The following is a 17924-nucleotide window of genomic DNA, read 5'->3' on the forward strand; positions in this document are numbered from 1 at the left end:
CACCGTATCAACATGCATCTGCCAGACAAATGATCCACCCTCTCCATGTTCTCAAGACAAATACTCTCCCTCCCTCTCGCTGTCTCTCAACCTCCTGATTTATCTGTCTGCCTTCACACATCCCCGCGTCTCAACCGGATGCCTTCAGTTTTAGGCAAATTACAGGCTCGATGAAGCGGCAGAGGAGATTTAGAAGGGATAGGAAACACTCAACTAAACGGAAGGAGTTGCCTCTGTCTGAGGCTACCTACGTAATCCTCTTAATGTCAGTGGGAGTAGTTAACAGGATGTACTTCCAAACTACTCATCATCACAATTCCAACAGAATAATCTCCTCAGACGTAAAGTTAAGGTGGAAAATACTTCACTGTTATTTTGTTATGTGGATTGGGCTATATGGTGCAGTTTGAGAAAGTTTCCCAAATGCAAAACCTTGTTAGTTTGTTGCTGACAAAATATAGTTTTATATATATAAAAAAAAATAATAATAAAAAAATAGCCACAATTTATCTTTAGTGAAAAGCTTTATGTCATTAGTTGGAATATTTAATCCATTTTGGCCTGGTTCCCTCATCGTTCACATCTCCCTCCCATGTGTACTTTGTACTCATCCTGCGAGGTCATGGTTGCATGTATTATGTCTCTGACAAATGATTGACTTCCACAAAGTTGGGAGATTTTTCCTCCACACAAGCATTTCTTTAGGAGTCAAAGTTCCAAATCTGCTGTCAGGGCAAATGATTGATTTCAGTGTGAAAAATTACTTGTAAGTAACAACATCCTCTGCTTGCATTAGTGAAAACAGATGCAGGAACTACTTTTTCTTTCCAGAATTATCTGCAGGACTTGACCAGCTTGGTTCATAATTTAAAGCACATGAGTTGCCATATAAGTATGATGTCCGGAGATGAGAGCGGTAATGCATCTCTGGAACCCTGAAAAGTACTGGAAATTCTCTTCAGCTCCACATATCTGTGTAAGGTTTGTGTTTGCAGCTGACGAGTAATGTCTGCGTGCGTGTGCATGGCTGCATGTGCGCGTGCTCATGCACAGGTTTGCATGCATGCGTCTGGGTTTATGTGCCTCTGCATGTATGTGTGTGTGTGTAAGAAGAGGTGGTTGTGAGTTACAGAGAGAGGGGTCTGGATTGCACATGCCTCACTTAGACATCAAAGGCCTCTGATGATGATTTTTCCTTATATTCCATGCCTTTTGGTGCCTCTGCTCTCTCCATCTGAATAAACAAAGCCCAAGTGCTCTGTGGTCTGGAGTCAGGTGATCGCAGAACGTGATTTGGGAAGTAAATTAATCGCCAACTTATTCAACTAAAAAATCCCTCTTGCGATCTGATTCGTCAAGGCTTTTCGAAAGTGATCTCTAAAAGAAAGTCAGCTCTTTTATTTCCCAAGAACCAAACTTCTACAACATGGGAGTCTCTCACCCACAAGAGCAAACTGTACTCGCTTTTCTTTCGAGAGGGAGAAATCAATATTGTATGAACCACAGGGCTTCTGTATTCCCAGTTGACCATTATTCCTCCCCACCCCAAACAGCAGACATTACCCACGATCATTTAGCAAACCCCCTGTGTGAGCTACTGTCTGACCCCTTCCCAGCTCTGCCTTTCCGTGTCCAAGCCATGCTCCCATGCCAGAAGCCAGTTTGGCAGCCTCCCTGCCTGTAATATATCTGGAGGAGCAGCATTCCTCTGAGGCTGGCCTGGATCAAATGGTAGTGATTTCCCAAACAGAGGCTTGACCCATCCTGTGATCTGCCCCGCGCTCTAATAGCTGCAGGTCAGAATGCATAAACGGTGATGTTGAACCCCTGTGTGTCATGTTCTGGGCTCCGGATCTGCAGTGGCAGATTTAGTAGCATATTTGAGCCGACAAATTAGACCTGAATGATTTTAGGAAAACATCAAGTTGCTTTTTTCCTAACCGTTACTAAATTGAAACTTGAGAAAGCACACAGTGCAAACCTCTGCCAATGCTGTCAGTAAACTCCCCTATCTTGCAAGGTTCACTCTATAAAAATACATATCCATATTTATCACCACCAATATCTAATAATTTGTTTCTTGGGACATGACCTACATCTCCAGAAAATTCCATCAAAATTTCATCTCTTACATTTTTAATTTTGCTGCTCAAAAACAAATGAATAAACAAATAAATCCAGTCAAAATTTGATAAAAAATAATCCATTTGTTTGTAACCATTTAAAATAGACTGTCAGAGATTTGTTATTTCAAAACAATGAATCCAGGTGTTGAGTGTGAGTGGTGTCTATTCGTCCACAATAACATTTTGTTATTGTAATGTAAAGCCACTAACATACATGGAGTTGCCAAGATATCTGCCAAGACTAAATTTACCAGTGGCAACAGCAGCTTGATCTTGAGATAAAATTAATATTACTGCTCGTCTACATTGTGATTTTGACCCTGTTAGCGACGGGTACATTAAACCAACAAGAAAGCAGATAGAAAGCAAGATTTTATGTTCATGAAAAGTGCATAATACTGGGTCAGTGCATCACCTTTCTATATTTGTGGAATTCATATTTTTAAGACAAAGCAGTTGCATGTTTAAAACACATAAACAGGCTGTGATTCAGTTGTGAAACTTTGTTCAAGGCCATCAGAATGTATTATTTGTGATTGAGCACTTTGATGCAATTTCAGGGGAATAAAATGTTTGCTTATTAAACCCATTTCTGCATCATTAGCCCAACAATGTCCTACATACAAAATATTAAAGTACAAATGTTGATTTTTCGCTGGTTTATTTAATCTGTTGTCAATACATAATGCAGACACGGCGTTCCTCGGTGTTGCAAACGTGGTTGCAGCCAAACCAAGCTACATGTTGTGGAAAAAATAGTACGAAGCTGCTTCTTTTGCAGATTTTTTTGCAGGTACATGAGATCTGTCCAAATATTAAGAGGGAGTAAGAATTCAAACAGTGGACGGTTCACACCTCTGAGGCATGGGGAGATAAGATTCACAGGAAAAGTTGGCTAATATCTCACAACTGACAGGAACTTTCTGGGAATTTAAAGAGAGGTTTGGATAATATCAAGAAAACGGAGGGGCTGAGGAGAAGGCCTGCTCTTTGATGTATAGGATTGAGATGTGATGAGGTCTGTTCAAAGTGAGTACAAAGTAGTGTTAAGATGGAAAAAGCAAATGCAGCTTTAGTCAAGGTAGAGACGCCTGGGTGGTAAGACTTGATGTAGAAATGTCCTGTCTCAACAAGATGAAACATTATCTGACATTAAAAATACATATAAGCTATCTAAGCTTTAAATCACACTTTAGTAACCTTAATGTGTGAATAAACAAGCCTTTATCATAATAATCAAACTTCTTTTCTGTCTGTAGTCAGATATCAATCACTGTGGTTCAATAATGAATTCTTCGTTTTTAACAGTTTGTGTTCATGTGGTCATGTGATGTGAGAGAAGACAATAGAGAAGTCATTATATCTGGACATTCCGTAATATGTAAATTATTTCTTACACCGTGCGTCTGCTGAGTGAGAACAGGACTTTAACTAATAATGTACAGTTTATGTGCCAGTGAATGTACGTCACCGCATTTTTTAAAGATGCACTTCATTATTATCATGACAAATTGTTTTTTGTTTTCTTTTGTAAAACAAACCAGACTTTGTCCAAAGATGCGTCTCTGGCTGACGGCTTACGGGAAATAGTCAGGCAGGCTTATTGAAAACCAGGAAGTGACGGTGAATTTTCGGGTAGTGTAATGTTATATGTTATTTACTCGCATTCATTGGAAAATGTCCATATTTTACAGCCATCCTCCATTGTCCATTAATACATGCAGTATTAATCACAAGTCGATTGAAATATAATAAATGACTTACTTGGCAAGTCTGAACATTATATTCATTATATTATATTATTATATTCATAAGTATATTAACTTGTGTGTGTGTGCTCGTGCGTGGACGGATGGTAAGAGCCTTTATGTACCGTATATCATATGATTATGTTTATGTGCTGTATTGTATGTTTTGTGTCAGAGCTCCTTGAAAACACGATGGTTTATATCAAGGGTCTATTGATTAATTATCTTTCTACTTTAGTCATTTTTATTGTGTGGTGCATCTTAGACTCCATTTCTCTGACAGAAATTCAGCTCAACTATTCACAGCTGTTGTGTTTTATTGTAACTGGCTCTACATACTGTACATTTAGTAGGATCTGGTCTGGACTGTGTGTGAGATCATTCAGGAATTACGATTGCTCTTTTTATGACTTTTGGTTACTGTAAAGTGGAAAGTGCTTGCACAGTCAGACGTGTATCCAAATATACAGCATTGTCTCAAATCTTCCTCCTCTAGTGTAGCTGTTTGGTTTAGTAATGTGCACCTGTAAGGGCAGATATAATTAGACGTGTTTTATATGCGTGGATTTATGTAATGTTAAAATGTTATTGCGTCAGCTCATCTGTGAAATGACATAATTTCACCAAAGTAAACCTATGTTCTTGCCAGTTTCTATGGGGGAGGGTATGGATTTTTAAAGGTCTGTTTACTGTTGCTGTCATCACCTTTTATATCTTTTGGTGCTTCTTGATGTTGATTTTTTCCTTTTTGCAGTTGGATCCGTGCCCTGATTTTTCCTCTGTTGCAGGTCCAGTGACGAAGCTGCAGCAGAGAACTCCTCGCCGGCGGGGCCAGCAGCCCAAGCTGCTCAACAGCCCTGAAGACAGTCTGTACTACAACCAGCTAAATGTGAGTTCAAAGTGCAGATAAAGGCCTTTGTCTGACTTTGGTTCCAGATGATAATACAATTAAACCTACCTGTGCCAGACCCTGGAGCCCCACCCCCACGCTTCTCTGCCTCTTGTCTTGAACATGCGCTTATGCTCTTTATCTGTTGCTTTCATGTCAGGATGTCTGCCTTCACGGTGAATAATTGATGTGGTTTATCAAAGCTGAGCAAGATGCATGCTTCATCAGACTCACTTGAGCCCTTTGATCAGAAAAAAAATTATGCTGTGACTTCTGATATTATCAGCATCTGCTCGCATTCAACACAAAATCACTTTGAATTAAAAATTAATGACTCTCTGCTCATCTTTTTGACTGTGTGCTCTTGGCCCTTTCCTCAGAGAACTCTGGATTACCAGGGGAGCAAGAGGAAGCCGAGAAAACTTGGGTAAATAACTGCTTTCCTACTTACAGCAGCTCTAAACAGAGCAGGCCCTTTGTGGAATAGGAGAATCCAGAAATGGAGTTGTTTTCTTATCATGTAAATGGAGAAGCCGAAAATAACAGGCTTTTTATGAGCAGTGGCTGCGTGTCATTAGAGAGGGGGGTTACATATGAGGGCTTTGTTAGCATGCAAATTCTAATTGTTGAAGGTCTGTCTGACTTGTATTTGTACAATAAATTACATCTCAGTTCAGATCAGAGAGGACGCGACACCTCATTGCTGCATTTTTTTTTGCAAATATTGTTTTTATTTCCAGATGTCAGTATCACTGTTTTGCAGCACAGCATCCTCTAACCACTTTCTTTTCTTCTTTCACATCACAGGCAAATCAAAGTGTTGGATGGAGAAGATGAGTACTACAAATTATTGTCAGCAGTGGAGTCGATCCCCGAGGAGGACTACATGCCTGCCCCCTCTCCCGCCCTTTCTAGTGGGCCTCTTGTCAGTCAGAGCTGAGCCTTACAACCATGTCAACTGGTAAGACAGATGCACCAGACATGTGGACAGACACTGAAAAGAACATCCTCTCTGTTGGATGTGCTGTGGTATGTGGGGCAAGTAGCAGCAGTGAAACATATTTGTGACCTCTACAGGCAGTGGCCTCAAACGTTAATCGAATGTGGTCAGAAGGTTTTTACAGGAATAACTTAGTCATCAGTGACACATCAGTAAGAATTGTAAATCATGACAGGGTCTTTGTTTCTGTAGCCACAATGCTTGATCACATTCAGAGATATCGTCATGATATTCCTGTACTTGACTTGCTGCTTCTGTAGCTCTCATTATGATGAAATGTAAATTTATATGTTGGCATTTTAGCCTTTAACAGTCAGACAGGAGACAGAAAGGAAAAAATGGGACAGACAAATGCAGCAAACGTCCACAGTCTCATTTGAAACACAAAAGGTTGTGTTTTCTTAATGTCTGTTAAAGGGCTGTTTCACCCATTTTTTCCCACTTGGTCAAATGAAGAATTTTTTTCAGATCTTTTACTCATAAACCTTGACAGAAACAAAGAGTAAAGAACAATGTAGGGCTTTTATTTATTTTTGAAAGAAGTGACTGTGACGTGGACTTTTGTCAATTGTATTCATTTTTTTTCAATCCTAACGTCCTCTGTTGTTGTGGTAATGAGACATCTATCTCAGATTCAGTGTCTGATGATCAAATAACACACCTATCTCTGGAAGTTAGTAAAAAACTGTAGATTTTTTGGGTGAAGTGGCCCTTTATTTATCTTATTGGCTGAGTGATGAATTCGATTTTTAAAAAAATGTCTTCAATTTACCTCTATAACTTTTCTTGTCAAAGTACTTTATTTAAAGTGTGTTAATTTAAACAGCTTTGATACCTCTGTTTTTGATGTGCTGATGAATTAACCCTTCATGTAAGCACACAGAAAGAGACCCTCCCCTAAATCTAACTGTGTGTTCCTAAACGCAGTGCTATTATCCTGACTTGGAAACATTTACCTATTTTCCAGCAGCATCATGTCTTAAATGGATCCAGAGACAGATCCTCCTGAAACCCAAAACTCTCCTGACAAGTTCTCCCACAGTGAGCCGCCTGTAGTTATGGGGGCTTTGTGCTGTCTGAGCGGTAGAATCACCACACATCGCCTCACAGAGCCAGAGCCAGACCTCACTTTGAATTTCACTCTAAATACAGGAATTTTCTTTTAAGATGTGAAGTGTCGGAAATGCTGGGCCGACGAGTTGATTTGTAGAGGGGTTTTTTTTTCTTTTCAATTTGCATATCATTTACTGCATCTCCCTTTGTTGACACCCGAGGGCCTGAGAGAAGATTTTGATCTTAATAGGAAGAGTAGGGTGGTATGACTGAGGATCTCATCCTCCTAACACTCAGCGGGGAAAACATTAGAGCTCTGCCTAGACAGTGAGACCAGCTTCACTTTTAGGTTCAGGTTCACGGACGGGAGTCCTGGTGGGTTTAAAGAGGTCCAGAGTGTTCATCAAATAGCGCTGCTCAGTGTTGTGGAGGTCAGACTCGGGGTTCAGACGCTGGGGATTGACTCATTAATGAAACATCAGTGATCATTCATATTTAAAACACACTAAGAGTGAAATTTGACACAAACTGTCGGTTCTGTCACTTGACAGCGTCGTGGTTTTAAACCTGTTATTTTTCCGACGATGCTTGTCGCAGCACTGTAGTCAGTCCAAGAGTGACATTTTGTGAACTTTGGAGAATATTACAAGTGAAAGTTCTGCATTTAAAATTAAATTCAATGTTTTTAAGTATTGCTTTAATTAATATTTTATGGAGAAAATGGCACTTGTGTGAATATACAGTCTCAACCGTGACTCTCTTACTTTATTTCCAAACCATTCAACCTGAGCTGTCCCGAGAAGATGCTCATTTCTAATCCTGTCCGTCCTGGTGACTCCCAACGAAGATCTCAGCATCTTCAGCTCTGCCTCCTCCACCTCCCATCTTTTAGACAGCGCCACTGTCTCCAAGACAAACACCATAGCAGGTCTCACTGTCTTGTAGACCTCGTCTCTCACTTTTGCGGCTGTCCTTCTGTCACACATCACCCCTGACACTCGTCTTCACCCACTCCTCCCTGCCCGCATTTGCTTCTTCACCTCTCTAATCCACACTGTGCATTGCTTTGAATGGTTGACCCCATGTTTTTAAACTCATTCACAGGTATTCTGTCTAACTTTAATTCCTCTTCTCTCCATATAATCATATATGGTATATAATAGTATAGCGTATGCTATACTATTAGCTGCTTAATGTGCACAGCACATGTACTGCTGGAACAAGATTATAAAAAGATATAATGTACATCTACTGCCAGAATTCAATAAAATATAATAAAAATTGAAAATTCCACATTATAAATAGCTCGCACATTAAAGCTGCATCAAAAAAATAAAGCCCTGATCTTTTCAATTTGTTAAATGTAATGCCACACAAAATTCATTAAAGCTTCCTTAGTCCAGTGGTATACTGTGGTGTCACAGTTAGTTCATAAGCATTTCACCTCTGGTTATACAGCCACAGATCCTACAGTAATTAAAATCCTCGTTGAGCATTACTCCCTTGCTGGGGTAGCTGGTTCCTCTGAAGAGCAGTCTGAAATAGGTCACCCCAGCACCCTGTAGTGCATCTTAAAAGTACACTGAATCAATTAAGTGTGATCATGCACCCTTGATTATTTTGGCCCTGTTCTACCACAGAGAGGAATTTCAAACAGGCTCACTAGTTTGAATAACAAGGTTGGACTATGGTGACAAATGGTGCCAGAGTGGGTGTTTCTTCTCGTGTTTTTCTCTGCCAAATTAACTCCCTGGTTGATTGCCTGCTTTAGCATATGAGAGGAGGTGAGCAGAGGTGTGCACATAATTGCCTTGGTTGGTTGATTACGTGCTGCAAAGGGAAAATGTTCTAAAACCGCTGTCGTCATTCTCATGATACAATGTTTCTGTGATGCTTCTGTGTTTGCTTGGACTGCTGGTGTATTGCTCGTGGTCCTGCATGTCTTAGGTTAAGGCACAGAGGGGGGAGACGCCTGACACCTGTGTTTTTCTTAATGCGTCTTCATAAATCCAGCTCCCTCTTGTTTTCCTCATTAAATCTGACAACATCTGGTGCGCAAGCGAAGGCTCCTTTAATGTGGCTAATGTTACTGCTGCTGTTATTCTTGCCATTTTAGCTATTTGCTTCATGTGCTGCACTTTCATTAGAGCTACATCCAAGGCAGCCGCAAATACCGCTATCCAAAGTTTTAAACCACCTTTATGAAAATCGCTCAAGCTGCAGCCTTAACAAATGATGAAAAGCTTTGATTTTCTAAAGAAGTATACTTACCTTTTCACCTAATAGTGTTGTCTCACTTCAAAGAGAGCACACGATTAGAGCAACATTGTCCTGTTTCTATATCCTTTGAGTTCAAAGGGAGAGTTTGAATAACAGCATTTCATGTGCAGCTTTTACAAATACTGTTTTAATGCAGTGTATACGCTTTTGATATCCAGATGTCAGATTTTCACCACAGCAGAGTATATCTCACTATATTATGATTGCACACAACAATGTTTTGCATAACTAAAGAATTAATGTCAGGCCTTCTTCCTCAAAAAACCCCAAGAACTTCAAGGACAGAGGACGAACAAATGCCTTAAATAGCTCCAAACTCAGCATTGTGATGCTCTTTGCGTGAGCGTCAACCAGATGTCCGGTGTGTGTCGAGGGCTCTGAGAGAAAGAACAGGACGGCATTAATAGAGAAACTGGTTGAGCCGGTGAAGACGGAGAGAAAGGGGAAGAAGGACATAAAAGAGTCTGTTGAGTAGATACATCAAAGGTCTGTTAATGACAAGGGATGCCATTAGGGTTACAGTGGCTTTTGTTTCAGCTTCCTCACACCTGCAGTTTGTTGAGGACGCCCTCTGCTCTGTTCTGTTGTTTAACATTTGCATGAATATAAAAAGCATGCATGAGGGGATGAGAGTTTTCTTCCTGGCTACTAATCTTAGATGTTTTGGGCCTAAATTACAGCTTCTTTTTTTATTTGCTGAAGAGACATGTAACCCGTTTCTTCCCTCTGTAAAGCAGTCAAATAGAAGCAGTGTGGAAAAGCTTTTATCCTGTACACCATGAAATCTATTGACTTAAAAGTTTTCTTGGTGCCTCCAGTGCTGGAATGGGATTTGACAAATTAGAGCGTGAAATTGTGATTAGCCTCTCTCAGTTTGTAGATGGACTGGGGCACTAGACTTGGCATGGCCAAAGGTGTAACCTGTTTTGTTTTGCCCTGGCACTGCTTTCCCAGATGGTGCGACCAGCTGCCACTGAATAAATGCTGGATGGTTAACAGTGTGAGAATTACCACGGCCTTGTTTCAGTTTGGGATACATAACAGAAAGCTTGTATTTTTGCCACTGCCAGGAGGTGCAGAGACTTATCACCTGGTATTCATCCAAACAGCCTTTTGATTGAGGTCAGAGTGAAATGGTAGCTTTTCTCTCCTCCAACAACTCTTATACAGCGTTCTGTTATTTGTGTCGCTTTGAACAGAGAACACTCACCGTCATTTTATAGTGTGTTTTTAGTTCATTTCCTCCCAAGTCAGAGATGCACTTACAATTTTCCTTATAGTCCACATTTATTCATTTTCTACTGCTTTATTCTCCACATGAGGGTCGTGGGGAGCTGGAGCTAATCCCAGCTGACATAAGGCGAAAGGCGGAGTCGCACCCTGGACAGGTCGCCACTCCATCTCAGGGCAAACACACAGAGACAAACAAACATTCACTCTCACATTCACACCTACAGTCAATTTAGAACGTCCAATTAACCTCCGCATGTTTTTGGACTGTGGGAGGAAACTGGAATTACCAGAGATATAAGTCATACACACACGGGGAGAACATACAAACTCCACACAGAAAGACCCTTCGTCAAACTGGCATTGGAACTGGCGACCTTTCTTAAGCCCATTATGGGCAACTAGAACAAGATCTTTTAAATGGGGAACTCTTAAAGGTCCATGTTGTTGATTTTTCACAATATTTTACAAGTTGACGTTAAACTTGTTGTATTAAGGACATATATCACACATATATCGTTGTCTTCCAAACACGGAAATGTCATTAACAATTTAAATGGATTCATTTGCCTTTTGCAACATGGAATCATCTTGTAATGTTTAAGGACAACAGGTGCACGCTCATGTTGATACTACCCAAAATACTTTTGCAACTGTTTGCAGTTCTGAAGCAGACAAGATCCTACAATGCTGCTACTGTATGTAAAGTTGAAGTGAATAATTGCCACCAAGAATTGCAAGCAGCCTGTAGCAGCTTCCGCTGCCTTGCTCAGTGCACTGCAGCAATAACACCTGGACAGTAGTTACTCAATGGGAATACATTTAAAGAGTTTAGAAAAAAAAAAACAATAACCAGATCCATGAAAAATCTGACAACACTTGAATGTCTGAGGATCGTCTGTCCGGGGCATTGCAGGATAATAAGTGATGTCTCTTTATCCTAATTTTTCCCGGGAGAGCGCTGCAGGCTGTAACCCTGTACTTGATCATAGAGGGGGAGAGTTTCCGTCTTTAAAGGCATGGATTAACAACAGGGTGGGCTGAGAGAAGGTAAAATGACATGTCCTGCCTTACGTGACCCCAGGCCAACCGTGCGCATTGCCATGGCTTTGCTCTTTGCTCCTGAATATGCAGAGGTCCCAGCTTCATGGACTCAGAGGAGAGAGAGACGGAGGGAGAGAGAGTTGTATCGCATTGCAGGGGAAATTAGTGAGACCAAAGTTGGAGTTTCTGTGTGTTGGGGGCTGCGAACAATGGCAGCTTTCTGTCAGACAGCAACTTCAAAGGCCTGCTGAGTGACTGCTCTGAGTTATACTTTGTTGTAGATCACTGAGGAAATTCACAGATGTTTTCTCATACGAGACACCATTATAGCGGCTCAAGTACCCAGTAGCCTCGAGCGCCTCTCTCTCTCTCTCTTTCCCTCTCTCTCGCTATCCCCCACATATTCAAACTCACTCCCATTCTCACACATGCACCCCCCACCCGCCATCCTCACCCGTCCTCCTCCTTCCAAGTCTCTGATATCTCTCGTATGAGACAGATGTGGAACCTGTTTTCGCTCCAACTGTCCAGAGAATATGGAAAGTTAAAAAGGGTTTGGTGTTGTGGCATCGCCCCTCGACTCTGTCAAACCCACAGAACTCACTGTCAGCTCACTCAAGAAACGTCAAAACCTCATGCAGCTTCAGTCCATCACATCCGCTCACAATACAGCCAGTTGTGCTTCTTTTTGAATAAAATGATATATGCTGAAAATTAAACAAAAGTGGAAAAAGATATTAACGCTGTTTTTCCTCTCTTTTCTGCAGATTGCTGTCTTCATTGTAGGACTGGACCAAAGCAAACTGCATCTCAACATTAACATTTGTTGTATATTAAATTGTTATTTTATATGAGTCAAATAAATGTTGTCAGACAATTTTTTGTTTTTTTTAAATGTCTCATCTAATCCCTACTGGCTCCACTTCAGTAGGTGTAAAGTCAGAAATTTGCATTTCTGATCAAAAGACTTACATAATGTGATGCACCTCACTGTTTTCTAGGATTTTTATTCTGTTTTTTTAGAATTTTAAAATGGCTCCTTCGGTTTTTCTGCTTTATAAATCTTTTTTGACAGTTTTGTCTTGGAACCACTGCAACAGTGTATCTCATTTTTTAATATTCTGCTAATCCCTGCAGCAGCTTCGTACACGTCTGCACCTCTGAACGGTGTTTCTGTTGATCGACTCTCTGCCTCTTTACTTTTTAAGTATGGGGAACACGGATGGTATTGACCGATTCCATGTTCAAACCTTTGAGTATACAGACAGAAAACTATTGCAGAGGGGGTTTCTTCAAGTTCATTTTTCCCATCAAATTTCTCTTTTAGTCAAACCCACTGCTGAGGTGACCTGTAAAACTTGAGGCACGGCCATTAGACGGCAAAGGTTTGGAGCAAGTAAATTACCTCTGGGACTGGACATTGTGTCAAGCACACATTCATGATTTTCTTACAAACTATATCAAAGTCCTGCTCAGGCAGAATCATCCCTTAGATGGAGCCCCATTGAGATGCATCAAAATGTAAGAACTTGCATTTAGGGCTGAACCGAGTATCTCAAAGGAAGATACTGATAATTTAGTAAAGCCGATGGCTCATAAAATTCATGCAGTTGTCATGTGGCTGAAGTTTCCATCACATAGCGTGACAGCGCACACGTAAAGCTGATTTATGTAAAAATCCAGCCCTAAATCAGAATTAAATTTTGACAATTTCTTGTGTCCACAAAGCATTGCTGCTATTCAGGGACATGAAGAATAAATTCAGTGGAAGCGTGGACTGTCCCTTTACTTCTGTCTGCTTTGTCAAAGCAGAGTAGATTAAAATACTTGACATTTATCTGACATTTAAATCTTGAAACAACTGACAACGCTGTGCTAACCTAAACTGCTCATGCCCACATTGTCTGAGATGTATGATTTTGTATCAAAAGTCTTTTATTTTATAAAGTGAATGTACTTTATGTTCTTCTTAATTATTTCCAGTAATATGCCAATTTACAATCAATGTACATGTTGTAACTAGAGTTTATGTTATTAATAGCAGATAAATATATTACTAATGCTTTATAAATGAGTTATAAGCAGTTTAAAAGGAACACGTTAGGGTTGCCAGGTTGTTTTTTTGACTTTACTGTTTTCTTACTTGATCAGTAAAGAATACAAAAGTGTAAAAGTCCCATGTTAATTCATGCCACACCGCTGCATGTATAGTTTGTGTGTAAATGCACACTCCCTTGTGTATCCATCAGCTCAGAATTCAAAGCAGCAACTTTTCTGTGTCGTGCACATTTTCGTGAGCTCAACTTAATAAGTGTCACCGTCACCAACAGCTGCCATGACTTGATGTAAACATGGTTAATCTTCACTGGTTATCAGTCAGCGATGTGACTACACCACTCCTGTAGCCAGTTTTGTAGTTTATAACATGTCTCCAGTGCAGCCCAGCAGGACTCCTCCTTTCCCTCATGACTGTGTATAAAGCCGTGGGAGAGGACTGGGAACATTAATCCCTTCAAAGGAACAGATCTAATTCAAAATCTGCCCCTCCAAACTAGTTGAGAGGACAGTGATTGTTTCTGCAGGGAAGCCAGATAAAGATCAGAGGGTTGATATAGAAAACTTCCATTTCAACTGCTCTCCCACAAAAGTTTGGATGTTATCTTATGAAATTTGCATACTTTTCCCCTCATTAAATCTTCTTAAGCAAAAGAGGGGGGGGGACAACAACATATCACATGGTATGTGAGTGTACCTTTTCTTTTTAAGTTTCCTTACATTAATTGCCTCTGTTTACATTTTTGTAACCCTCCTTCTATACTGACAGGACACATTTATAAAGAAACATAATTGAGACATCACTATCTCAAGTGCTGCATTTGTCCCCACCTGATTTAACACAGAGGTTCCCCTTGTGTGGCATGTTAAGCAACATTAATTTGAATTAGCTGCTTTTTTTTCTCTTCAGTCTCGTGTTTGACGGAGGTTAATTTTTTAATAGCCAACAATGAGGAAACGAAATTAAGAGAAAGTTCTGATAAAGCAGCTGATTGAAGGAGAAAGACGGATTTCTATATAAGTCAGAGGGGGGGGCATAATTAAGTGTTTAATGCTCTGTTGTGTGGTTCAAAGGCACAACAAAGCACATTTAAATTCCAAATTAAGAAATGTAAAAGAGACGGAGAGATTCTTCACAGATGAGAACTTTGTGTCGAGTCACTTGATTCTGGTCTCTGTTCTGCATCAAGCAGAGACAGACAACTGCTCTTGGAGATCTCCAGAGATAACAATGTCACATTGTCACTTATGGGTTCTGCTACAAATCCTTAATTACAAAAAGAGGATCAGATGACTACAGCATCCAATACCGGGGTCTCCAGGCGGCGTGGGGGTCTTTGATCAAGAAAATCCAATTATTTGTGTATATACATTTCCCACATAGTGATTACTTCATTAATTGTCCCGCCTTTATCTCCTCCCTTCCCATCCCCCCTAATAATCAGCTCCTTTATCCAGACCAACAAACACACCATAGGAGCTTTGTGGATTCAAAGGATTTGCTTTCCCCTCTCAAAGAGCCGCTATTCTTTGATGATTGGGCAGCGGCGAACTTCAAAGTAATAAATCTTATTTCTGACTGGCTGGCGGCCCACCAAAGTCCTTATCAAATTCTAAGAAGTGATCCCTCACTCTTCAGATAGACCGAGGAGATCACAGGGAGAGGAGGCACTGAAGAGTGAAGCTCTGCTCCACGAGCTCTTTTTTTAAACGCGAATGCACAGATTTATCTGAATTAGTACTTTTTTTTATTTTTATTTGTTTCCATCGAGAGGGAGGAGGAGGTTTCTTTTTCACCATGGCAGCGGTGGCGGTACTGCGGAATGAAACACTCCAGGCTTTTCTCCAGGTTTGTGCGCAACTTTTCTGCTTCTACTTTTGACGACTTCAATAACTTGTAAACTCATTCATCCGCGATGATTTACACGTTTGGATTACGAGTCTCGTATAGAGAGACCTCAGACAGCTAAAAGTCTCACTACTTTTGATAGCACGGTGTCATATAATTTAATTACCAGCACTATTAGTGTGTTAATGATTCCTGCTGCCACATAACCTCAACTTTTAATGTCATACCATCACAGCTCAGTTTAGTGGAGATGAAATTCAAACCATTTCAGCATTTAGTTGAACAACAATAATAATAATAATAATAAAAAATGGCAGGTTTGTCTGAATGTTTCTTACCTCATAAAATGAGTGAAATAATGATTGTAATATAAAAATAAATAAATAAATGGATGTGTCTGTTATGCAGGATCGCACTCCAAACTCTTCTCCAGAGAACTGTAAGCACTCTCCGCTGGCTCTCCTGGCTGCCACTTGTAACCGGATCGGGCATCACCACGGATCGAACCACACAGATTTTATCCAGGTCCCTTACGACCCCACTCTGGGCTCCCCTTCGCGTTTATTTCACCCGTGGACTAACGAGGGGAACACACAGGGCAGCCTGGCCAGCAACTCCAGTTTCGGACTATCCTCCAAGCCGCAGCTGTCTGCGCACATCCAGAGCTCCTTCAGCTCGCACCACGAACTGCCCCTCACCCCCCCGGCGGACCCCTCTTACCCTTATGACTTCTCCCCCGTGAAGATGTTACCTTGCTCCATGCAGTCTCTGCAGTCCACCTGTCCTCCAACCTACGTCCCTGCAGTCAGTTACGCAGCGCCAACTCCCATCCCGCCCGCGATGCCCACTTTTGTCACGGGACCCTCGGGCCTTGTGCACCACCACCACCACCATCACCAGCAGCAGAGACAGTTGTCCCCAAACCCCGGGGAGGAGATCCCGTGGTGGAGCCTCCAGCAGGGGAACCACGTCAGTCACTCGTCTTCTCTCGGTCCCCATCGCTTCCAGCTGCAGAGGGGTTTGGTGTTGGGACACACGGACTTTGCGCAATACCAGACGCAGATCGCCGCTCTGCTGCACACAAAGTCCCCGCTCGCGACTGCGCGGCGGTGCAGGAGGTGCAGGTGTCCCAACTGCCAGTCGTCCACGTCCAGCGACGAGCCCGGCAAGAAGAAGCAGCACATTTGTCACATACCAGGCTGCGGGAAAGTGTACGGCAAAACTTCTCACCTGAAGGCGCACCTGCGGTGGCACTCGGGAGAGCGGCCGTTTGTGTGCAACTGGCTCTTCTGTGGCAAGAGCTTCACCAGGTCGGACGAGCTGCAGAGACACCTGAGGACACACACGGGGGAGAAGCGCTTTGTTTGCCCGGACTGCTGCAAAAGGTTCATGAGGAGTGACCACTTGGCAAAACATGTCAAAACTCACCAGAACAAAAAAAGCAAGTGCCACGACAAGACACTCGATCACGTCAAAAGGGAAGACACGAGGAATATGTTGTAACACACTTTAGTCATAGTCATTTTAAAACAGTAGAAATCACTCTAGTGCAACACAGTCAGTCGTTCATTACTTTGAATCCACAGTGAGCTGCATTTAGGGTGTTTTTCTTGATTTTGTTGGTTGATTCTTTCATCCTGACACTAGTTTCTTCCATCGCTGGTCTGTGTAGCACATGTTTGTATGTGTATATAAAGTTTCATAATAAGTTAATTTGGGACCTTGGAGAAGTTATAGCTCATGAGTTTGAATCCACTGTCTTTATCATATCAAACAAAGACAAGTTTTCAACTTGTGTTTTCGATCATTGTCTTCGGTGGAAGATTTCACTCCCCTGTAAATTATATTTAATAGCTTTTGTTGAATGAAAGTGTCAGTTGTTTGCTCCATATGGGGTGTTTTAAGCATGCTCTTGAAAAGATCTGCTATTGTTGATATGACCCAAAATACTGTGTGAGAATAAAGATTATAACATTTTCCTCATCTCAGAATAATTCATTTAATCTCCCTCAGTTATATGAGTGAAGAGAAGGACAGTGTTTATATTTGGAGGGGAAATTTAATTTAATATTACCTGGACATGCTGCAAACAAACAAAACTGTTTTTCTCAGATAGTTAGACTGCTCTGATTTCTAATCCGGTCATGTACTACAGTGGAAAATTGTGCTAATATTTGCTTAAGTGTTTTCAAAAATCAGACAAAAATATATCTCCATTTAAAATAAATAAAAAATAGCCGTTGATTCCACAAACTTACCTACTAATTGTTTTTAGTTTTGTGTACCGGAGAAAAACAACCGTGAGCAAGGTGGACAGAGTTGGGTTGGTATATAAAAATCTTCTTGGAAATTTTTGGTAAAAGTGCAAATGCTTTTGACCATGTTCACGATTCAGTGTTGATTGATGAGAATTAAGTAAAAAGATATTTCTCTCCATTCAAATTGACCCGAGAACATCATAGATACACAGACGTGTACCTGTTCCAAAATATAACTTAATTTAACGTCACTGTATCATCACAGATGTATATCAACCTCAGTATTAGGAGCTTCTTTTTGATTTCTCTTCTTTTAAATGCCAACAACTGTTAGAAAAGAATAAAGAAAAGGTAATAATGCCTGCCTTTTATAGAATAGAATGCATGTTTAT

At 41.0% G+C, this 17924-nt stretch overlaps 2 protein-coding genes across 7 annotated transcripts in view; both read left to right on the top strand.

Moving 5' to 3' along the window:
* Positions 1-12248, top strand: part of myo3b (myosin IIIB) — a 59818-nt gene extending 47570 nt beyond the window's left edge. For all 6 annotated transcript variants that reach the window (XM_044012649.1, XM_044012624.1, XM_044012658.1 and 3 more), the window contains 4 exons: positions 4663-4763; positions 5144-5190; positions 5571-5724; positions 12138-12248. In XM_044012649.1, coding sequence (XP_043868584.1) covers positions 4663-4763; positions 5144-5190; positions 5571-5703 — 281 coding nt within the window. In that variant the 3' untranslated portion in view covers positions 5704-5724; positions 12138-12248. The remainder of the gene's footprint in view (positions 1-4662; positions 4764-5143; positions 5191-5570; positions 5725-12137) is intronic.
* Positions 12249-14511: 2263 nt separating this feature from the next.
* On the top strand, positions 14512-17257 carry sp5a (Sp5 transcription factor a). Its single transcript, XM_044012688.1, has 2 exons — positions 14512-15274; positions 15683-17257. The coding sequence occupies exons 1-2, from the start codon at positions 15224-15226 to the stop codon at positions 16775-16777; spliced, it is 1146 nt and encodes a 381-aa protein (XP_043868623.1). The 5' UTR covers positions 14512-15223; the 3' UTR covers positions 16778-17257.
* The last annotated feature ends 667 nt before the right edge of the window (positions 17258-17924 follow it).

This window comes from Solea senegalensis, linkage group LG2 (assembly GCF_019176455.1).
Source record: "Solea senegalensis isolate Sse05_10M linkage group LG2, IFAPA_SoseM_1, whole genome shotgun sequence".
NCBI lineage: Eukaryota > Metazoa > Chordata > Actinopteri > Pleuronectiformes > Soleidae > Solea > Solea senegalensis.

Bases quoted from the DNA above. Each gene is read 5' to 3' on its own strand.
- sp5a (XM_044012688.1), top strand. From the start codon at position 15,224: ATGGCAGCGGTGGCGGTACTGCGGAATGAAACACTCCAGGCTTTTCTC. The intron at 15,275-15,682 runs GTTTGTGCGCAA...TCTGTTATGCAG, and splicing joins CACTCCAGGCTTTTCTCCAG to GATCGCACTCCAAACTCTTC.